This window comes from Salmo trutta, chromosome 14 (genome assembly GCF_901001165.1).
Source record: "Salmo trutta chromosome 14, fSalTru1.1, whole genome shotgun sequence".
Taxonomy (NCBI): Eukaryota; Metazoa; Chordata; class Actinopteri; order Salmoniformes; family Salmonidae; genus Salmo; species Salmo trutta.
Window position 1 is genome coordinate 55,321,640 of NC_042970.1, and position 14,033 is coordinate 55,335,672.

General features: G+C 43.0%; 1 protein-coding gene across 2 annotated transcripts; it reads right to left on the minus strand.

The window, feature by feature from the left end:
• Positions 1 to 954: 954 nt before the first annotated feature.
• Positions 955 to 13,401, minus strand: LOC115208403 (uncharacterized). Of its 2 annotated transcripts, XR_003881160.1 has the most exons (3): positions 12,636 to 13,401; positions 6,894 to 6,927; positions 955 to 1,003 (listed from the first exon to the last, which is right to left on the minus strand). XR_003881160.1 is itself a non-coding variant. In XM_029776434.1 (2 exons), the coding sequence occupies exons 1-2, from the start codon at positions 12,663 to 12,665 to the stop codon at positions 6,346 to 6,348; spliced, it is 612 nt and encodes a 203-aa protein (XP_029632294.1). In that variant the 5' UTR covers positions 12,666 to 13,401; the 3' UTR covers positions 6,293 to 6,345. The 2 variants fall into 2 exon arrangements, 1 of the variants encoding a protein (XP_029632294.1); XM_029776434.1 differs by lacking the exon at positions 955 to 1,003 and having other exon boundaries at positions 6,293 to 6,927.
• Between the last annotated feature and the right edge of the window lie 632 nt (positions 13,402 to 14,033).

The following is a 14,033-nucleotide window of genomic DNA, read 5'->3' on the forward strand; positions in this document are numbered from 1 at the left end:
ATGAGGTTGTAAGTAACATGAACATTTCCCAGGACATATACGTATCTGATATGGGCAGAAAGCTTAAATTCTTGTTAATCTAACTGAACTGTCCAATTTACGGAAGATATTACAGTGAAAGAATACCATGCTATTGTTTGAGGAGAGTGCACAATTATGAACTTGAACATTTATTAATAAACCAATTAGGCACATTTGAGCAGTCTTGATACAACATTTTGAACATATGCAATATGCAATGGTTCATTGGATCAGTCTAAAACTTTGCACATACACCGCTACCATCTAGTGGCCAAAATCTAAATTGTGCCTGGGCTGGAATAATACATTATGGCCTTTCTCTTGCATTTCAAAGAAGATGGTACAAAAAATCTTAATCAAATCAAATGCATTTATATAGCCCTTCTTACATCAGCTGATATCTCAAAGTGCTGTACAGAAACCCAGCCTAAAACCCCAAACAGCAAGCAATGCAGGTGTAGAAGCACGGTGGCTAGGAAAAACTCCCTAGAAAGGCCAAAACCTAGGAAGAAACCTAGAGAGGAACCAGGCTATGAGGGGTGGCCAGTCCTCTTCTGGCTGTGCCGGGTGGAGATTATAACAGCACATGGCCTAGATGTTCAAATGTTCATAAATGACCAGCATTGTCAAATAATAATAATCATAGTAGTTGTCGAGGGTGCAACAAGTCAGCAACACAAGAGTAAGTGTCAGTTGGCTTTTTCATAGCCGATCTTTGAGAGTATCTCTACCGCTCCTGCTGTCTCTAGAGAGTTGAAAATAGCAGGTCTGGGACAGGTAGCACGTCCGGTGAATAGGTCAGGGTTCCAGCAGGTCTGGGACAACAGGTCTGGGACAGGTAGCACGTCCGGTGAACAGGTCAGGGTTCCATAGCTGCAGGCAGAACAGTTGGAACTGGAGCAGCAGCACGGCCAGGTGAGCTGGGGACAGCAAGGAGTCATCAAGCCAGGTAGTCCTGAGGCATGGTCCTAGGGCTCAGGTCCTCCGAGAGAGAGAAAGAAAGAAAGAGAAAGAGAATTAGAGAGAGTATATTTAAATTCACACAGGACACCGGAAAAGACAAGAGAAATACTCCAGATGTGACAGACTGACCCTAGCCCCCGACACATAAACTACTGCAGCATAAATACTGTAGGCTGAGACAGGAGGGGTCAGGAGACACTGTGGCCCCATCCGATGAAACCCCCGGACAGGGCCAAACAGGTAGGATATAACCCCACCCACTTTGCCAAAGCACAGCCTCCACACCACTGGAGGGATATCTCCAACCACCAACATACCATCCCGGGACAAGGCTGAGTGTAGCCCACAAGATCTCCGCCACGGCACAGCCCAAGGGGGGGCGTGTTTTTTCTTTGTATTATCTTTTACCATATCTAATGTGTTATATTCTCCTACATTAATTTCACATTTCCACAAACTTCAAAGTCTTTCCTTTCAAATGCTGTCAAGAATATGCATATCCTTGCTTCAGGTCTTGAGCTACAGGCAGTTAAATTTGGGTATGTCATTTTAGGCGAAAATGGGGAAAAAAGGGGCGGATCCTTATTAACCTGTAATTCAATATCAACAACAGGGAATTCCTGCCTCTCTGTAAGCCTATAAAGCAAAAACGTATTGAATGGAAAAGGTGAAGAGGAGAAGAGACCTCACTTGATTGTGCATGTCGATTAAGCATAGTAACAGATTGTCTCTGTTTTTTTTACATGAATGATAGTGAATATACACTACACTGGTCTTATTCTGTATTCTTAATAGTAGGAATACATACCATATACCACATTGTGCAGAAATCACACACCGTCTTTGGACCGGCTATAGGTGGAAAGGTAAGCATCAATAGGCACTTGCTCTACAGGAGGCTCGGATTAGAACTACAAAGAGTAGAAAGGAGGAGGAAATCTGCCAATCCTTTTAGAAATAAAATGTATTTTGTATTGACTTAGCCAGCCGACTTACCCTCTCATCATCAACATGTAATTTATTCCACAAAGTCTTTTCAAGCTGTAACCACAGTTGACAATAATTACCAATGCCGTGTGAGAGAGGAGGCATTGATAACACGTTACTTTTTAGAGTCTGCAGGTATTTAATGCATTATGATGCAGTTATAATGTATTGTAAGGAGTTAGAAAGCATTACACCTGCTGACTTTAAGTGTTATTGAGGCATTTTACAATCTGATATATTTCAGAAAATAAGTAGGGGAGCATCACTCCGTCAAGGGAAATATAGTATTATTTCAAAATAAGACATCTACTCATTCCAGGGTTTTTCTTTATTTTTACTATTTTCTACAATGTAGAATAATAGTGAAGAAATCAAAACTATGTAATAACCAAAAAAGTGTTAAACAAATCAAAATATATTTTATATTTGAGTTTCTTCAAAGTAGCCACCCTTTGCCTTGATGACAGCTTTGCACACTCTTGGCATTCTCTCAACCAGCTTCACCTAGAATGCTTTTCCAAAAGTCTTGAAGGAGTTCCCACATATGCTTAGCACATGTTGGCTGCTTTTCCTTCACTCTGCAGTCCAACTCATCCCAAACCATCTCAATACTTTGAAGAATCTCAAATATAAAATATATTTTGATTTGTTTAACACTTTTTTGGTTAGTACATGATTCCATATGTGTTATTTCATAGTTTTGATCTCTTCACTATTATTCTACAATGTAGAAAATTGTCAAAATAAAGAAAAACCCTGGAATGAGTAGGTGTGGCCAACCTTTTGACTGGTACTGTATTTCAGGATGTTGTGTATCCCGTAAAATAATCCAAATGTATTTAAAGATGACAGTTTTGAAAACATAGCTTGTCCTAGAAAAGTGGGTATTGGATAAGTTGAACTGCGAGTTAAGCCAATTCTGTATTTTTTTAAATATAACTACTACCTTTTTAAAAACATTTCAACCATTTCGCTTTTTAGTCTTTTAATAATTTTAAGCATCTTTTAACACAGGCTTAACACCTAACAAACACTTTGTATTTTATTTAAACACTTTTAACATAGGCCAGGCCCTGATGTTACCTCATATCCCAGTGATAATGCCTTGCATTACGCCTGGGAAGAAAACATTACAATTTTCTCAACTTGCCATTGGCTCAAAGATTGGCTCATTGGTTCAACTTACCCCAAGGCAAACATTTGGACTATATTAGCCCACACAGCTACAATGACGACTTTCATGCTTAGTTTAGGACCTCATATTGAAGCTTATAGACCCCAATGATCTACTTTGGTTTAGATACAAGCATCATGAAACCTCTAACACAATAAATTATTTTGACTTGATAAATCAGTTTATTCGACCATGTGTTTTTTTCACTTCAGACTCCATGAATGATGATCTCTTCCTAAAAATGTGGTTAAATTATGAATTTTGTGTATGGTTTCAGAGAAACAAGGGTGGCTACTTGAGCCCACCTCTCCCTTTTTTACTCACTTCAAAGCACTTTTTCCCCACTCACTTGAGAGAGAGAGATAGCTCATCAATTGTTGTGGGATATGTGCTTTCACTCTCTCAATGGACTGAGTGCAGGGCGTCAATCAGTGGATTATATTAAACATTTTGTCATTTAGCAAACACTCTTATCAAGAGTAACTTATATGCTAACCAGACCGCTCGAGCCCATGCGTCCGTGTGCGCCATTGCTCGCATGTTGATTTTGTCCACCCACACCAGACGTGATCAGGACACGCAGGTTGAAATATCAAAACTAACTCTGAACCAACTATATTAATTTGGGGACAGGTCGAAAAGCATGAAACATTTATGGAAATTTAGCTAGCTTGCTTGCTGTTGCTAGCTAATTTGTCCTGGGATATTAACATTTGGTTGTTATTTTATCGGAAATGCACAAGGTGAAATGTCCTCTAATCCAACAATTCATCCACAGATAAAAGGGTAAACCGAGTTTATTTCTAGTAATCTCTCCTCCTTCAGGCTTCTTCTTCTTTGAACTTTATATGGTGGTTGGCAACCAACTTTAAGGTGCATTACCACCACCAACTGGACTGGAGTGTGGACCTCAGTTCATCTTTCAATCACCCACGTGGGTATATGCTCCTAAAAACCAATGAGGAGATGGGAGAGGCGGGACTTGCAGTGCATCAAGCATCACAAATAGACCCAAGTTCTATTTTAGCGCGTGGCAATGCAGACTCTCATTGACTCACGTGAGCAGTGTGGGTGCAATGATTGAATAACATGTACAGTTGAAGTCGGATGTTTACATACACTTAGGTTGGAATCATTAAAACTCGTTTACAGACAGATTATTTCACTTATAATTCACAGTATCACAATTTCAGTGAGTCAGAAGTTTACATACTCTAAGTTGACTGTGCCTTTAAACAGCTTGGAAAATTCCAGAAAATTATGTCATGGCTTTAGAAGCTTCTGATAGGCTAATTGACATCATTTGAGTCAATTGGAGGTGTACCTGTGGATGTATTTCAAGGCCTACCTTCAAACTCAGTGCCTCTTTGCTTGACATCATGGGAAAATCAAAAGAAATCAGCCAAGACCTCAGATTCTTTGTTGTTGTAGACTTCCACAAGTCTGGTTCATCCTCGGAAACAATTTCCAAACGACTGAAGGTACCACGTTCATCTGCACAAACAGTAGTATGCAAGTATAAACACCATGGGACCACGCAGCCGTCATACTGCTCAGGAAGGAGACGTGTTCTTTGGTGCGAAAAGTGCAAATCAATCCCAGAACAACAGCAAAGGACCTTGTGAAGATGCTGGAGGAAACAGGTACAAAAGTATCTGTATCCACAGCAAATCGAGTCCTATATCAACATAACCTGAAAGGCCGCTCAGCAAGGAAGAAGCCACTGCTCCAAAACCACCATAAAAAAGCCAGACTACGGTTTGCAACTGCACATGGGGACAAAGATCGTACTTTTTGGAGAAATGTCCTCTGGTCTGATGAAACAAAAATAGAACTGTTTGGCCATAATGACCATCGTTATGTTTGGAGGAAAAAGGGGGATACTTGCAAGCTGAAGAACACCATCCCAACCGTGAACCACGGGGGTGGCAGCATCATGTTGTGGCTTGTGCTTTGCTGCAGGAGGGCCTGGTGCACTTCACAAAATAGATGGCATCATGAGGAGGAAAATTATGTAGATATATTGAAGCAACATCTCAAGAACTCAGTCAGGAAGTTAAAGCTTGGACGCAAATGGGTCTTCCAAATGGACAATGACCGCAAGCATACTTCCAAAGTGGCAAAATGGCTTAAGGACAACAAAGCCAAGGTATTGGAGTGGCCATCACAAAGCCCTGACCTCAATCCTATAGAACATTTGTGGGCAGAACTGAAAAAGTGTGTGCAAGCAAGGAGGCCTACAAACCTGACTCAGTCACACCAGCTTTGTCAGGAGGAATGGGCCAAAATTCACCCAACTTATTGTGGGAAGCTTGTGGAAGGCTACCTGAAACGTTTGACCCAAGATAAACAATTTAAATGCAATGCTACCAAATACTAATTGAGTATATGTAAACTTATGACCCACTGGGAATGTGATGAAAGAAATAGAAAAATAAAAGCTAAAATAAATAATTCTCTCTTCTATTATTCTGACATTTCACATTCTTAAAATAAAGTGGTGATCCTAACTGACCTAGGACAGGGAATTTTTGCAAGGATTAAATGTCAGGAATTGTGAAAAACGGAGTTTAAATGTATTTGGCTAAGGTGTATGTAAACTTCCGACTTCAACTGTATCTAATAGAACTCAGGTTTTTTATGTAAGCCTCTCTAATGTTAAACATGTAGGGTGTGGTGTACCACAGGGCAGCTCTCTAGGCCGTCTACTATTGTCTATTTTTACCAATGACCTGCCACTGGTATTAAACAAAGCCTGTGTGTCTGTGTATGCTGATGATTCAACCATATACCTGTCATCAACCGCAGCTAATGAAGTCACTGAAACCCTTAACAAGGAGTTCCAGTCAGTTTTGGAATAGGTGGCCAGTAATAAACTTGTCCTGAACATCACTAAAACTAAGAGTATTGTATTTGGTACAAATGATTCCCTAAACTCTAGACCTCAGCTGAATCTCGTAATGAATTGTGTGGCTGTTGAACAAGTGGAGGAGACTAAATTACTTGGTGTTTGTCACACCCTGATCTGTTTCACCTGTCTTTATGCTTGTCTCCACCCCCCCTCCAGGTTTCGCCCATCTTCCCCATTATCTCCTGTGCATTTATACCTGTGTTCTCTGTTTGTCTGTTGCCAGTTTGGCTTGTCTCGTCAAGCCTACCAGCGTGTTTTTCGTACTCCTGTTTCCTTGAGCCCCTGTTTTCTAGTTATCCCGGTTTTGATCATTCTGCCTGCCCTGACCCTGAGCCTGCCTGCTGTTCTGTACCTTTTGCCACTGCCTTGGATTACTGACCTCTGCCTGCCCCCAACCCTGAGCCTGCCGGCTGCTCTGTACCTTACGGACTCTGCCCTGGACTACCGACCCCTGCCTGCCCTTGACCTGTCCTTTGCCTGCCCCCTGTTTATATAATAAACAACCGTTATTCGAACTGTCTGCATCTGGGTCTTTTTCTGAGCCGTGATAGAACGAACTGGCCATGATGGACCCAGCAGTCTCGGACCAGCTACGCAACGCTGTCTCCTCCCAAGGATTCAGCATTGGGAGGCACGAGGAGTTGCTTCGTGGTCTCATGGAAGGTTTCCAGACTCTGGCAGAACGCCATGACTGTGCGTTGAATACATTGCTGGAGCAATTCTGCGGGTTTTCGACTAGGCAGCCTCTCACAACGGTAACCCCCCAACCCCTCAGTAACGCGGCTGTCAGCAGCGCATCTCTCCAGGCCACCCCGGCTTCCCGAGAACCCCGCTTACCTCCCCCGGAGCGCTTCGCTGGAGAGTCGGGAACCTGCAAAACAAGCAGACATTGTGTAGAGAATCATTGTACCACCTAAACCGCTGTGAAATATATTTTCAGCTGTTTGAAGCTGGTGTTCAAAACCGAAAGTAAAAGATGCAAAAATGAAACGAGAAGCATAGAAATAGTGCACATAGAACAGATCTACCGCTTCTTAGTCTTGCTTTCAATGAGAAGGAAAGATTTAACACTCACATTTCTATGTGAATTTGGTCGGGTTGCCCAAAAAGTTACATATTGTAGCTTTAAAGTTTAATATCGGCCATTCTAATATGTTAAGATTTTTTTTTCAATATATTTCAATGTACAATATTTGCAATGAACATGCAAACTGTGTACAGACATGATGAAAATGTGACTAAACTACCCTGCAACATCATATTAATAGTTTATGCATCTTCAGCACATCTTTTATGGTGTTTTGAATCCATTTCCAGGGGGTTCAATTGTTCAAAAGTTCATCCAATGTATTTAACTTTAAAAGGTCACGTGGACATTTAATGAGCAACTAAGACAGATAATCTCAGTTTTAAATAGTCAGACATAGCAGTGTTGTGGTGTTCTGAGGTGTGTTGATGAACACTGCTTCCTGCTCTACTTCCTGTTATTTATGAGGCATTTGATGTTTACTTCACATGAATTATAAGGTGATCTCACTTTCATGACCTTGCTTCCTCTCTCTCTCTCTCTCTCAAACCGGTGTGATGATGAAATACTAGACTCTAGTAGTGATTTACAGCTGAGAAAACTGCTGCGCAAAAACACCTTTGAAAGATTTCTGCTGCGAATGTTCAAGTTGGACGTCCAGTTTCAAAGCAACAACTAAACTTCCTAACTGTTAGCAAGTAGCCTAGCGGTTAGAGCGTTAGGCCAGTAACCAAAAGGTTGCTGGTTGAAATACCCAAGATGAAAAATCTGTCAATGTACCCTTGAGCAAGGCAATTAACCCTAATTTGCTCTGGGGGGGCGTACTACTATGAGTGACCCTGTTCAACAACACATTTCACTGCACCTATCCAGTGTATGTAACAATAAAACATTGTTATGATTTTTGCATAGCATGGTGGGTTGGGGTGGAAAATCCTTACCCCCTTTTGGGCCCCACAGACCTTACAAAGGACGCCGTGAGGCAGATTTTCTAAGAATCCCTATGGATTTGCAGAATAGACTGAATGGAATTCCTCCACCAGCTATTTCTCACACACATTCACAGTCTAATCCTTTCATCTTTAACCACTTTTCAAAGTTTGGGTGCAGTTCCTCTGTCATATTCTGAACTTCCTTGAACTTAGAGTTTAGGTAGAGTTTATTGGAGCATGATAGATGGTAAACAGGGGAAAAGTGCAGATATGCTTGTTGTTTGTGGCCCAAACATATGGAGTGACAGCAGCCATGGAAACCTGACCTCACTGTTGTGGCCTATGGTCCACCCGACCCGACCTTACTGCTCCCACCCAGAACATGAACATGAACGTCACTGTAAGTGTAGTCAAACACACAGAGTGGGCCTGTTTAACCTGTCGGCAGTTTCCAGCATGGTTGTCTCGACAATAGCTGAAAAACCTGTGAAAAACAACTTCAAAGTGTCTTGTCACTTTGGGTCGTCACAGTAAACTGCCCAAAAACAACTGACGACTTCTCCAGTTATTTGCTACAATGGCAGTCAATACCATTTATCCTATTATGTAACAACACTCCTAATTGGGCAAATAAAGCATAGTCGGCGTATTTACATTAGAACATACTGAATCAATGGTATTTACTCTTTGAGTCATTGCGGACATGTTCTTGTAGGGGAGACCGGGGTTGGTTGTCTCATGTCTCATTCACATTAACCATAAACATCCGTTAAATTGAGCCAAATGTCATTCATTTGAATGGGGACCGTTCACAATGGAGAAGAATCGCAATGCCCCCTTGTGGTTGAAGGTTCAGTTGCGAGACGGACACTGCATACTTTACATTTTCCAAATTGTGCTTCTTCGTCAGTCCGGACAGAGTCCGTCAAAGAACAGGAAGTTACCAAACCACATAAAAATATGAAAATATGTGTATTTTGACGGATGGGTTTACGGGAATAGCTAGCAAATTATAAACAATTACCCATTCCTAAGTGAGTACTATTTTAATAGTGTGTTAAAAAATAATACACATTGGCTGATAAGCTAATTATACTTTATGACTTTTGCCTCCTGTTTTAGTTTATTGTGATGGTAATGACTTTTGTTTTTTTATGTTAATTATTAGGTGAAGGTTGCTAGCTACAGTAAAGGCATAGCCTAGCTTTTAGCTAGCTAGCTGCTCTGTAAGATAGCTTGACTTGCTAATGTAGAAGGTTATCGAAAAAGTAACTAAACATGTTTTATTAATGACTGAAACAATATTTTCTCTTGTCTTGAATGAAAAGGTCATATTTTGCAATCTCCCAAAATAAATGTGATCTCTGACGGGAGACTAGGCTCTCTTCCATCTTGTCTTGCTTTGTGAAACCCTATCCTATGCTCTCCGTCCAGTAGCAGAACGAGATTGCATGAATTTTGTCACAATGTAAAAGGGGCATCAGGGGTTGGTTGTCACAATGCTAATTATTCCCTGCCTAGATCAGATTAGTGTTTTTTTGTCAGAAATCTTGTTCTGGAGGCTGCTCTGCCCCAAAGGCAGAAATTATGTGATTGGTTGACTCTAGGGTGGAGCTTAAATTTCAAACAGGCTGCATGCTCTGAGAGGCTGTCACGCCCTGACCATAGAGAGCTTTTTTATTCTCTATTTTGGTTAGGTCAGGGTGTGACCTGGGGGGGTGTTTCTATCTAGTTGTTCTGTTTCTATGCTGCCCTGGTATGGTTCCCAATCAGAGGCAGCTGTTTATCGTTGTCTCTGATTGGGGATCATATTTAGGCAGCCATGGGAGGACTTGGGAGGAAATCCTGGCAGGACAGGATCGCCTTCCTTGGCGGCAAACGCAAGGAGAGAAGGGAGAACAGCGACGACGCCGGGGTTCGCGGCCACAAGGAAAGCCCAAAGGACAGCACAACATTTGTTTTTGGGGGGGGCACACTTGGTGGTCGGCGGAACCAAGGAATGAGCCAGAGACCGTCAGGGAGTCGAAGGAGGAACTCGATGAAAGATTCCGGAGAGAGGTGGTGGCGATGAGAGTGCTGCAGCGCGGGCGTGCTGAGGAGCGTGACACCAGTCCGGTGTAATCTGCACCGGTTTCACGCATCTGGCCTCCAGTGCGCCTCCCCAGTCCGTACGTCCTGTGTCTCCTTGAGGCAATGAGTGTGGCAGAACGGGCTCCAACCCATGATTGAACCCGTAGCCCAGCCTCTGGAGCCATGACAACCCCAAAACCACGGGTGCATGAGGAGATTCAATGAGTAGAAAATGCATAAACTCACTGTGATTCCCTGACACTCGCAGGTTGATAGGAATCGTACTGTGAGTGACCCTGCCAATAGAGCGTCCGTCCAATGCTCTGGCGTCCATGGTAATGGAGAGGAGCTGTGTGGAAATACCCAGCTCCGACACCAGGGTAGTGTCCATCGGCCCCAGAGTCTAGGAGTACCCAGAAAGATTTACACCGGTCACCCCACAACAGGATAGCATGGAGAGGAGTACGAGTAATGGGAGATAGGATACTCCCTGTATGGCCCACCAGCGTACACGTACCTACTGATGAGCCTGGGCTTTTTACTGGACGGGTGGATAAATAATGTCCTGAAGTTCCACAATACAGACCGATTTTAGAGCTCAGTCTGCGCAAACGATCCTCAGGGGACAATCTAGCCTTGCCCAGGTGCATGGGTGCCGGAGGAGGCGAGTCGATAGTCCTCAATGATTTCTAAGGGAACTCAGGTGATATCAGATTTTCTTGGGAGTGCAAGCATCAGAGATTTCCAGGGATCTTCGGAGGTGAGGAGAAAACCGTGGACAGGCATGTGTGCCCAGGAACAGGCCTCCTCTCCCTACTGCGTTCCCGTAGTCGCCTATCAATCCTTATGGTCAAGGCTATGAGAGAGTTGAGGTCCAATGGCAGCTCCCGGGCTGCAAGCTCATCCTTAATTCCCTCTGATAATCCATGAAGAAACGTGTCGAACAGGGATTCCGGGTTCCAGGCACTCTCGGCGGCTAAAGTGCGAAAGTCGACCGCGTAGTCTGCCACACTATGGGAGTCTTGACACAGTTGAAGTAGCTTCTGAGCCGCCTCTCTCCCAGACAATGGAGAGTCAAACACCTTCCTTACTTCCGCCACGAAATCCACCAGACTAAGGCAAACGGTGGACTGTTGCTCCCACACGCTGTAGCCCAGGTGAGTGCCTTCCTGGACATCAGCGTTACAAGATACTCTATCTTTGAACGATCTGATGGAAATGAAGAGGGCTGTAGCTTGAAAATGAGTGAGCACTGGGAGAGAAACGCCCGGCAGGTTCCGGGATCCCCAGCGTAGCGCACTGGAGGAGGTAAAGTGGGGTTCTCGGGAAGCCGGGGAAGGCTGGGGAGAAGCACCACTGGTAGCGGGTTACTAAGAGTTTGGGAGGTTTCCGTTGTGGCTTGCTGCCTAATAGATAGTCCGCAGACTTGTTCCAACAATGCACTGACAGCATGGTCATGGTGTTCCGCCAAGGTGTGTAATCCTTCCATAAGGTTATGTAGTAACTCCTCGTGTCTTCCAACGGTGGCTCCTTGTGAGGAGACAGTGTTGCAGAGCTGGTCCGAGTCTACTGGGTCAGTCATGGCCAGTTCGTACTGTCATGACTCACGATGAGACCCAGATGCAGGCACATGAGGCAGATGGTTCAAGTCTCAGAGATGTATTGAATACACAGGGGCAGGCCAAAGGCAGGTCGAGGACAGGCATGGGTTCATAACCCTGGTAAATAGTTGGCAGACGTAGATGGCAGGCAGGCTCAGGGTCAGGACAGGTAAAAGGTTGTAACTGGGAAGACTGGAACAAAAACCAGAAAGAGGGAAAAACACGGGAAAAACACTGGCAAGACTTGACGTGACAAGACGAACTGGCAACAGACAAACCGAAACGCAGGTATAAATACGCAGAGGATAATGGGGAAAATGGGAGACACCTGGTGGGGGGTTGAGACCAGCACATAACAGGTGAAACAGATCAGGGTGTGGCAATTCTTAGCTGATCTTGTGTAAATTCTCCTGGTGTACATATATTTATTGTATTTTTTGTCATCTTTCCCCCTTCCATGTTAATTGTTTGTCATTTTACTGCATTTTTAGGAGCTAGACACATAAGCATTTCGCTGCACCCTCTATAACACCTGCTAAACTATGTACGCAATCAATAAACTTTGATTTTATTTGATTTAACCTCCCCTGAGGCAGCAGTAACTGTACTAAATGACTTCAACCTTATTATCCTTCCTGGAGGAAGAACAATAAAAAGGCACAGGACGCCTTTGTGTCATAGTATCTTTCTTTCCTGGAGGTGGCACAGTTCCAATCATACCTTCTCTGCACCCCTGCCCTCAGGGTAGCAAGAACATTGCTTACTCGTTTCAACCTTGTATTACTCCTCTCCTAATTAATCTTCCTCTAAGGCAACAAAAACAAATAGTTTATTCCATTCTACAACATTGCCTTCCTCAGGCAGCAGTGTTTTAAAGGTAGCTTTTCTGCCCTGGTAACGTCTCCTGAGACAGCAATCATATTAGAACATAACTTTAACCTTATCTTACCTGGAGGCAGGAGAATGAATTCCATGGCATTATTCCATAGTACTTTCCCCAAAGGCAGCAACGCCTATTGTATATCGCCTGAGATGGTACACCTCACTTCCTGTTGAACGCAGAACAAGGGAGAGAACTGTTTGCTGTTTGGAAAGTTTTGAAAGTCTATTGAAAAGTTTCTTAGTAGCTAGCTACCTTTTGAGTTTGGACCTTGCGACACAGTTGGCATCAGTTACTGGGACTGCTAGTATCTGTCCAGTGATCCTGCTGACCAAGGTCTGATGAGCTGTTTGGAGATAGCTAACTTCCTATCAAGCTAGCAGGGTTTTCTTGAGGGCTTGAACGTAGCCCGCGACGCGGTTAGCCATTGTGGCTGGGACTGTGGATTGTCCCAGACTTGTATCTGTCTAGATCCCTGCTGTTTATTGTTGTTTTCAATATTCTCTGCGACCTGCCCTGTCTGGAACTGCATGGAGTAACAGCGTAACCTACATTGCTACCATGACAAAAACAAAAACAGTGGTGTTGCTCTATCACAGGTACAGGATCTTTTAAACTAACAAAAAGTGTTCTTTGTACTCATCCAAATGTATTGATCAATTTTTTTTGTTCTAAAGCTGTATACATACCCATTAGATGCAGTGATCACAGTATAGTGTCTATATACAGAAAAGTCAAAGTTCCAAAAGCTGGGTCTAAAAATATATTTCGCTTAGATGATGTTAAAAATATTTTTTGGTCTGATCAAACTAAAATCAAATCAAATTGTATTGGTCACAAACATATTTAGCAGATGTTATTGCGGGTGTAGTGAAATGCTTGTGTTCCTAGCTCCAACAGTGCAGTAGTATCTAACAGTGCAGTAGCATCTAAAAACAATTCACAACAATTCACACAAAGTAAAAGAATGGAATTAAGAAATATAGAAATATTAGATTGAGCAATGTCGGAGTGGCATTAACTAAAATACAGTAGTACAGAATACAGTATATACATATGAGTTCAGTAAAGCATTTACATCTTACCAGACGCTCTTATCCAGAGGGACTTACAGTAGTGAATGCATACATATCATATTTTTTATTTTATTTTTTATACTGGCCCCCCTTGGGAATCGAACCCACAACCCTGGCGTTGCACACACCATGCTCTACCAACTGAGCCACAGGGGAGGCTAAAGCAGTATGTAAACATTATTTAAACATTATTAAAGTGACTAGTGTTCCATTATTAAAGTGGCCAGTGATTCCAAGTCTATGTTTATAGGGCAGCAGCCTCTAAGGTGCAGGGTTGCATAACCGGGTGGAAGCCGGCAAGTGATAGCTATTTAACAGTCTGATGTCCTTGAGATAGAAGCTGTTTTTCAGTTTCTCGGTTCCAGCTTTGATGCACCTGTACTGACCTCGC

Coding starts and splice junctions, on each gene's coding strand:
- LOC115208403 (XM_029776434.1), bottom strand. CDS start 12,665: ATGCCATGGAATTCATTCTCCTGCCTCCAG. Junction 6,928..12,635: donor ATTCATTCTCCTGCCTCCAG/GTAAGATAAGGT, acceptor CTTGTTTTGCAG/GTTCCCGACTCTCCAGCGAA.